The sequence below is a fragment of the Halichoeres trimaculatus genome, unplaced genomic scaffold (genome assembly GCF_033239565.1).
Source record: "Halichoeres trimaculatus isolate MK-OKI-2021-1 unplaced genomic scaffold, fHalTri1.1 fHalTri1_scaffold_7, whole genome shotgun sequence".
NCBI lineage: Eukaryota > Metazoa > Chordata > Actinopteri > Labriformes > Labridae > Halichoeres > Halichoeres trimaculatus.
Genome location: NW_027437185.1, coordinates 38,093,666 through 38,101,658, shown reverse-complemented (window position 1 = coordinate 38,101,658; position 7,993 = coordinate 38,093,666). Strand labels below are relative to the sequence as shown.

Below are 7,993 nucleotides of genomic sequence, written 5' to 3'. Positions count from 1 at the left end.
ACACAAACAAGGAAAAAAAACATAAATGACATAATAAATAAAAACACAAACAAGACACACACAAAAAACACTAAACAAAAACTCCCAAAAAGAAAAAAAAGGAAAAAAAAAACATAAAAAAGAAAAATACACAAAAAGAAAACACAAACAAAAAAAACCCAACAACAAACAACATGAAAAAAGTTATGTTGTGTTTTGCACCTCGTGTTTTTTTTCTTGTTGTCAATTTATTTTTGTTTGTTTTTGTTTTTCTTGCTTGTGTTTTTATACCATGTTTTTTTTTGTTGTTGTTTTTTGCTTTGTTTTTTTTTTTTTTTTTTTTTTTGGGGGGGGGGGGGGGGGGGGGGGGGGGGGTTGTGATCTCTGTCTCCCTATCAGTCTCTCCCTATATCTCTTTTTGCCATTTTCATACTATTTCTAAATGAAAAATACCAAAAAAACAAAACAAAACAAAACAAAAAAAAACATTAACAATGGAGAAACAAATGCAGCTAGAGAGAGGTTGAGACCACAAACAAAAATGCGACATAAAAACACAAACAAGAGAAAACAAACAAACAAAGGACATAACAAAAAAACATGAAAAAATGATAAAAACCACAAAGAAGACACATAAATCAAAAAAGAACAAAAAAAAAAGAAAACAGTTTCACACAAAGCGCCTGAAGGAAAAAGAAAAACTCACAGAAAAAGAAAAACACTAAAAACAAAACACAAAAAAGAACACCAAAAAAAAGTTAAGCTCACGTTTTGCACCTCAGGGCCACCGTACTTTACAATCCAATCATTTCTGAGAGGCTGCTCCCTCCACCTACGAGCAGCTTGTTTGAACTTAATAAACTTTATAATCCCTGTTAGTGTGTTTGTGTGTGTGTGTGTGTGTGTGTGTGTGTGTGTGTGTGTGTGTGTGTGTGTGTGTGTGTAGGGGAGGGCTGTTCAGCAGCAGTAAACTGTCGCTGCAGGTGAGGAGCTCTCGTCTGTCAGTCCAGAGTTTCCTGTGAAGCTGAAGGTACGTTTCCTCCTCTCTGCTCTGTTCGCATCAAAACCTGTTTTTATCACCAGTGTTTGATTTTCCTGAGTGTATTACTGCTGTGGCTGCTTCTTCCTTATTTCTTTTATCTAAAAAATATTTTATTTAATGACTTTCCTTAAACTCTCCTATGTTTCCTGTCTGTTAAACTGTTTGTTGGTTTTAATCCTCTTCAGCTCTCACAGATGTTTTTTACTCTCTCTGCTTTTATCACTTTCCTGCTTCTGTTGGATTATTTCCTCCTTTAAACAAAGGATTACAACTTTTTATGTTTTTGTTCAACTCTTTTCATTCCTGTGGGATTACGTGTGAAGGCTTTTGTTTTCTTCTTTTAAAATCCAGGTTTTTCTTGACTTTTTGTCCTGCTCACGTCTTCCTCCTAACTTTTCTTAATCCCTTTCATGTCTCATGTAAATCTCTTTGAATTGCCTTGAAATGTCACGGTGTAAAGCCACATACGGCCTGTTCTGCGTGCAGACTCAGTTTCCCTCTGAAATGTGGTCTAATACGGGATTACGATGATTATTTCTGAGAGGGGAAATGAAAGGGATTGGAGGTGAGGTATCTGAGGCTGTGTTTATCCTCTTACAGGCTGTTTTCTGGTGGTTTCATGGCTCTGCTCACACATGTGGCCCTCCTGCTGGTGCTGGCCTGTTTCTCCCATCAGCTGATGCCGAGCAGCTGTCAGAGGAGTCATGGTCGGCGAGGACGAGGCGTGGACAGAGGACAGAGTAAAGACAGGACGGGGCTGAGGGTGAGCCGTCAGCCCGTTAAAGGGAAGCTGCTCACCAAGGACCGGGCAGAGTGCACCTGGGCAGCGACAGGTGAGGACGTCTTCATCCTCGGCGTCTCCTGTAAGAAAGGGGGGAGGAGCTTCAGCTGTGAGTACGTCTCCAGGCCCACGCTGTGTCCACAGTTTGTCTCAAACAGCAAACTCTACTGGAAGCAAGTGGCCCGCTCTCTGAGGAAGCAGAAGACTCTGTGCCAGGACCGGTCTGCGCTGGTCCGGGCCGGGATGTGCAGGAAGGCCGACAGAGCAGCTCATTTCAGACTCAGAGACCCTCAGACAAAGACTGACCCGCCTCCCTCCACACAGCCGGCGCCGGGCGCCGCCAAGTCCTGTCAGTCTGAGAACATGAAGCTGGCAGAGGAGGTCTGCCACAAGTCCTGGTCCAGTTTCTGCACACTCTTTTTCACCATGATCAATGATTCTGAGTGCTGAGGCAGAAACACGAGGGGGACCGGACTGATGGTGTCTTTTTAGGAAGCTACGGAAGCCCAAAGCGGACAGAATCCATATCATTTATTCACTCAGATGGTGGTGTTGTTTCCTCCAGATCTTTGGATCAGGTGATCTGAAGCAGAAAGACTGAAAGACTTAGTCCTGGTCCGACCCGTCTTTGGTTTTGTTTTAACAGATCTCCTGAAAACATGTTTATGCTCAGAGCTCTGTGGTCTCCAGATGATAACGAACATTAATTAAACTGTTTAGACAGAAACCTCTGGGGTAAATATCACAGCACAACAATCTGAAAATCATCCTTCAAATGCAAACATAGGTTTTTAAGAGAATCTACGGAGCCCCTAGAGGGACAAAGGCAGAGAAAACTTAGAAAAAAATGATTTTGGTGCTAACCCAAAAGAAACTCATGTACATCAGAAACTTTCTTATGGACACGCAAAACATATATTTTGATTTTTCTGCCTGTGTCCCTCCAGGGGCTCCATACGAATCAAAACCTTTGCTGAGATTTTGTTTGTTTGTTCATTTTTATTTTTTTATTTTTTTGTTTTCCTGTCTTTTTTTGTTTGTTTTTTTTTTTGTTTTTTGGTTGTTTGATTTTTGTTTATTTTGTTTTTTTCTCTTTCCTTCTCTTTGTTTATTTCCTTTCTTTTGGTTAGTTCTTTGTTTTGTTTCTCTTTCTTCCTTTTTGTTTTTTTTTTCTTTTCTTTGTTTTTGATCGTTTGTTTGTTTTTTTTGTTTCTTTTTGTGTTTGTTTTTGTTGTTCATTTTTGTTTTGTTCTGTTTCCCCTTTTTTCAATTGGTTTTTGTTTGTTTGTTTTTTTTCTCTTTCCTCCTCTTTGTTTTTTTCCTTTCTTTTGGTTAGTTCTTTGTTTTGTTTTGTTTCTCTTTATCCCTTTTTTTCTTTCTTTTTTTGTTTGTTTTTTTTTTGTTGTTCATTTTTGTTTGTTTTGTTTCTCTTTGTTCCTTTTTGTTTTTTTCCTTTTTTTGGTAGTTTTTTTTTGTGTGTGTGTTTTTGTTTCTCTTTTTTGGTTGTTTGGTTTTTGTTTGTTTCTTTCTCTTTTTTTGGGTGGGAAGGTATTTTGTTTTTTGTTTGTTCTGTTTTCTTTTTCTTTCCTTTTGGGTTGTTTTATGTTTATTTTGATTTGATTTTTTCTTTATGTTTTGGTAATTTTTATTTATTTATTTATTTTGGTAATTTCTTTGTTTTGTTTTGTTGCACCCATCATGCCACTGGGTGAGCAACAGGAAGTTCCTGTACAGACATGAACGGTTGTTCACCCACAGACCATGTACAGTTCCCAGTCACACAGAGAACATGTCAACCTCAAGCAAAACGGCACTGCGGGGAATCAAACCAGGAACCTTCAGCTGTAACTATCTGTTTTTTTTGTCATGTATGTCGTGGAACATTCACAAACTGTGAGCTCACATGTTGCAGTGATCTGAGAAACCAGCTCCTCATAAGGTTTACTATCCAAATCCACTGTTTCCTATGAATGCATGATTTTAGCACGATGAGGAAGAAATGTGTGTCTGCTGTGATCAGTATCCCAGAATGCTTTGCTGTGCTGAAATGTTTATAACATCTGAGCTCTGAAGAAAATCAGCTGATATTTCTCATTAATGAGAAAGAGAAGAGGAAAGCTCCAGAAACAAAAACGACCAGTTCACACGTTATCACAGGAAAACTGAGCGAATAAACCGTATGGACTCGTGTCCTCTTAGGGCTTCCATACACTGTTTGTTGTGTAAAAACATTTCAGTTACGAAAAAAAGAAAAATCTAGGGTATTTCACATTGTTAGCTGTGGTCAACTCCTCAATAAACAAACATTTAATCCACCTTTAAATCTTTCTCTTTATTTGTAAGATTTGTTTATATCACGATGAGACTGTTTCTGTAAAACCTGAATCTAAACGTGTCTGTTGAGTAAGAATTTTCCCCAGCCCTCACAGCCACAGTCGGGGCTCTTTCTGGTAGGTTTAGACGCCGAGCATGCTGGGAATTGACACAGTAATCTAATCAGACAGAGTGTGATTTTAAGAGGTCATGTTCTGCATATTTTGGCCCTGACAGGCTGCTGTAACCACATCCCCTGCGTGGAGACGTTAAACCATCACAGCCACCGAGCAGCAGGGTTTATTTAATACACGATGAAAGTGACTGTGATAATATTTGGCCAATTAAACTAAAGGTTATTACAACATGTTCGTTTAATGAAGGGGTCATTTAATCCGTCCACTTTGTCTCAGCATCAGAGCGAACACGTGTAACACGCCAAGACGACGGCTTTGTGTCAGAGGAGGCGCAGGGCCTGAGGTCCGTCTCTGTACGGCCCCCAGCTTTCATCGTATGCTGTTTCAATTATGGCTCTGAAATCAATCATCTTACAAACGATGAGCACATTTACATTTTCTGTCACATGTTCAAACTCACTACACTCCATCTGGACTGTTCACGGTCTGCTGGTCTGAAGATGAAGCTCTGCACTCAGCAGAAAGTCTACGACTCCTCCGCTGACGTCTTTACATCAGGGCTCTGCAACCTTTACCTTTATAGGAGCCATTTGTCCTCAGCTCACCTGAGTTAAAGTCATTCAGGGGCCACAAAATCTACTTTATCTTAACAGTAAAGACAAAAAAGTGCATAAATTTGAAACATATTAGAAATCTAGTGAATAATTCTCTGTACAAGAAGATTTTGTTTTTAATAAATTGTACGTTATATCCTTTTTTTTTTTTTTTTAATTTTCAATAAATTTGCAAATATTGAAAAAATAGAAAACTAAGTAACATCATAGTTCATAAATATGCAAAATTTAAGAGATCTCAGTAAGATTGCATTTTAAAAAAAAGAAAATAAATAAATACTTAAAAAAAAGAAAAAATGGCTTAAATTGCAAAAATAAATTGAAAAATTCAACACTAATCCAAAATTTTATAAATTTGCAAAAAATATTTAAAAAAGCTGTCTTTTAACAAATTTGCTCTATTTATTATTATTTATTTAAATTTTAGAAAAAAATGCAGATATTAGAAAAAAAAAGTAAAATATTCAAATTTGCAAAATCTTAAAAAAAATTAGATTATTGAGCTCTGAATCTGCAAAAAGTCTACAAAAAATGAATTTCAAAAAATGGGCAAAAAGTAAAAAAAATTAATAATTATTGACTAATAAGACAAATAAATATTGAAATAATAAATTAAAATCTGTATTTCATTAATATTTTTTCCAATCTACAGGGAGCCACAGCAAAGGAGTCAGAGAGCCGCATGAGGCTCCAGAGCCACAGGTTGAAGACCGTTGCTTTAGATAGACGGATTCATCAGGACGGGAAAATATGAGAGTTCAAAAAACACATCAGACGACACGAGACTGGATCAAAGTTACGAAATGGAGCAGAAAAGACTAAAAGTGGTAAAAAAGAAATATTTGGGTCTAATTTTTCAGATCAACACAGTCTGAATAATCAATTCAGATCCTGATCCTGCCATAAAACCATCCTGACATGTTTCCTCCACAGCTGTTTCCACACATTTTGTGGCGTTTCTTTTGACTCAAACCAGGATAGATCCCCAGATTACCGACCCGTACCGTCCCACTTCCTGGTTCCTTTCTGTTGGGGTGTCAAACTAAACTGATCCGACTCCAGAAGGTGGAGCTAGAAACACTGCAGTCTGCTGATTGGTGGAAAGAATGGTCACTTCCTGTGTGACAGCAGCTGCTGTATTTCTCCTGGTGGCTCACACACCACATAATGACACACCGCACAAATCAACTTTCGGTGGGGTTGGAGCCGGAGCAGGAGGCGGGAGCGTCACACGTCATCAAATCAATGAAGTTGTGGGGGAATGTCATCGCTGATTGGCTGCTGCGGCACAGCCTTCACGGTAATTTGCGTTAAAAGTTTGATATTTTCAACTCAAGGGTAGAGGCGTCCAAGTGCGTCTTTGCATCGACTTTGTATGTAATCTTGATGCGCATCTTTGCGAATACGCGTCTGGTGTGGCCATGGCATTAGAGCGCTTGGCCTGGGACCGCAGGGACGCGTTCAATACCCAATCTCTACACAGAGTTTCCCTCATTTGAGCCCTGTGATTGGCTGGAGACCAGTCCAGGGTGTACCCTGCCTCTCGCCCAACAACCGCTGGGATAGGCTCCAGCCACCGGCCACCATCAACAGGATAAGTGGTTCAGAAAATGGATGGATGAATCAACTCCTCTATATATAAGCTTGTAATGCTGTGTTCATGTCCAGTAGGAAAATCTCCTACTCTGGCCTTTGGTTATTTTTACAGAACTGAATGCGGCTCTTGGGGAAAAGTTTGGACACCCCCGGCCATAAGTAGACTGAAACAGTCCAAAGCTGGCGTCTCGATCATTAACAGCTTCTAAAGAGTTAATGAGTCGACTTCACCTCTGCACAGAAATCCTCAAGTCCAAAAAGCAAAATGTCATAATAAGTCACTTCAGCTCTGATGAAGACTCACAGCGACGCCTCGACTGTCAGGGTGGAAGTCACTGTTTTTAAATCAGTCTCCTCACAAAGAAAGTTAGAGTTTTATATCACTCACCAGCAAAATCTAAGAGATTTTTTTCACCTTCTGCCAAAAAATGTTTCTTATTTATCTTTAAGAATTGATGAAACTGCTCCAAGGTTGAGTTTGATTTGTGCTCTCCTTAAGAAAAGCCTGATCCAGGCAGCTCTGAGCAGAGTCTGTTTCTGAATCTGATGTTTTCTCTTCTTCTTCTTCCTGGGGTCACAGCGTAACACGGCGTTGGTAACATGATGGGATCCAAGAGCTGGATTTGGCTCAATCATCAGAGCAAACAGCAAGTGTCAGAAACAGCAGTCAGCAGGTATTCAGAGAGTTTATGTAAGAGGCCGACACGAGTTCCTCCACGCACAGCGGCTCTGACATTCAGCGCCGAGCAGCCTCAGGCCACGCCGGGGTTTCAGAGAGGAGAGCAGAGAGGAGAGCAGAGAGGAGAGCGCCGTTTTCCCTGATCAACCCCATCTCCTGTAACGTGAAGTGTCACACTCTCTGAATCCATCACAAACACTCAGCAGGTGAAAGAAACCGTCAAACATCAGACGAGACCAGCTGCAGCAAAATTAGAGACCAGCTCCAACATCTGCAGGAATGCAGTTGGTATAGAAACACATCGAGGGAGGCGTTTTCCTCCAAGCTTTGAGGCTTTAAACTCCAGCTGCAGGAAGACAGAGGCTTTGATTCTGCAGGAGAGGACATGCAAGGGAAACCAGCGCTCCAGGAGTAAATACCAGAAAAACTCAAACCCTCTGAAGCTCAAACAGTCGGCCGTGCGTTACGCCGCCTTAACACACGCTGGAGAACAGTATCCAGAGAGTCCATGAGGCTTTGTTTGCTGGTCTGTGATTCATCCTGTTAATGGTTTCCTGGAAGCAGAGGGCAGCTCAGGCTCTGCATTCAGCTCCATTAAAATCCACGTCTTCATTACGTCTGAAGATATGATGCAGGTGCAGCTGTTACAGGAAATGACACAGAAACTAAACATCCACAGTCAATGAATGCTGCAAAAAAAATAAGTCTTATCAAGTGTTTTTGCAATTCAGCAACTCAGACATTTTTCTGGACCGGTCAGGTGAATGAGGCTCAGATTATATGAAGGTATTTCGGTCGCAAAATGTTGTGTCTTGTATGTTTTGATTTTTTTTCTTCCCACAAATACAACAC

At 40.1% G+C, this 7,993-nt stretch overlaps 1 protein-coding gene across 1 annotated transcript; it reads left to right on the top strand.

Annotated features, from left to right (window-relative positions):
* Nucleotides 1–1,640: 1,640 nt before the first annotated feature.
* On the top strand, nucleotides 1,641–2,329 carry fgfbp1a (fibroblast growth factor binding protein 1a). Its single transcript, XM_074674872.1, has one exon. The coding sequence runs from the start codon at nucleotides 1,641–1,643 to the stop codon at nucleotides 2,250–2,252; it is 612 nt and encodes a 203-aa protein (XP_074530973.1). The 3' UTR covers nucleotides 2,253–2,329.
* Nucleotides 2,330–7,993: the final 5,664 nt, after the last annotated feature.

Excerpts from the sequence above, each read along its gene's own strand:
- fgfbp1a (XM_074674872.1), top strand. The coding sequence starts at position 1,641 with ATGGCTCTGCTCACACATGTGGCCCTCCTGCTGGTGCTGGCCTGTTTC.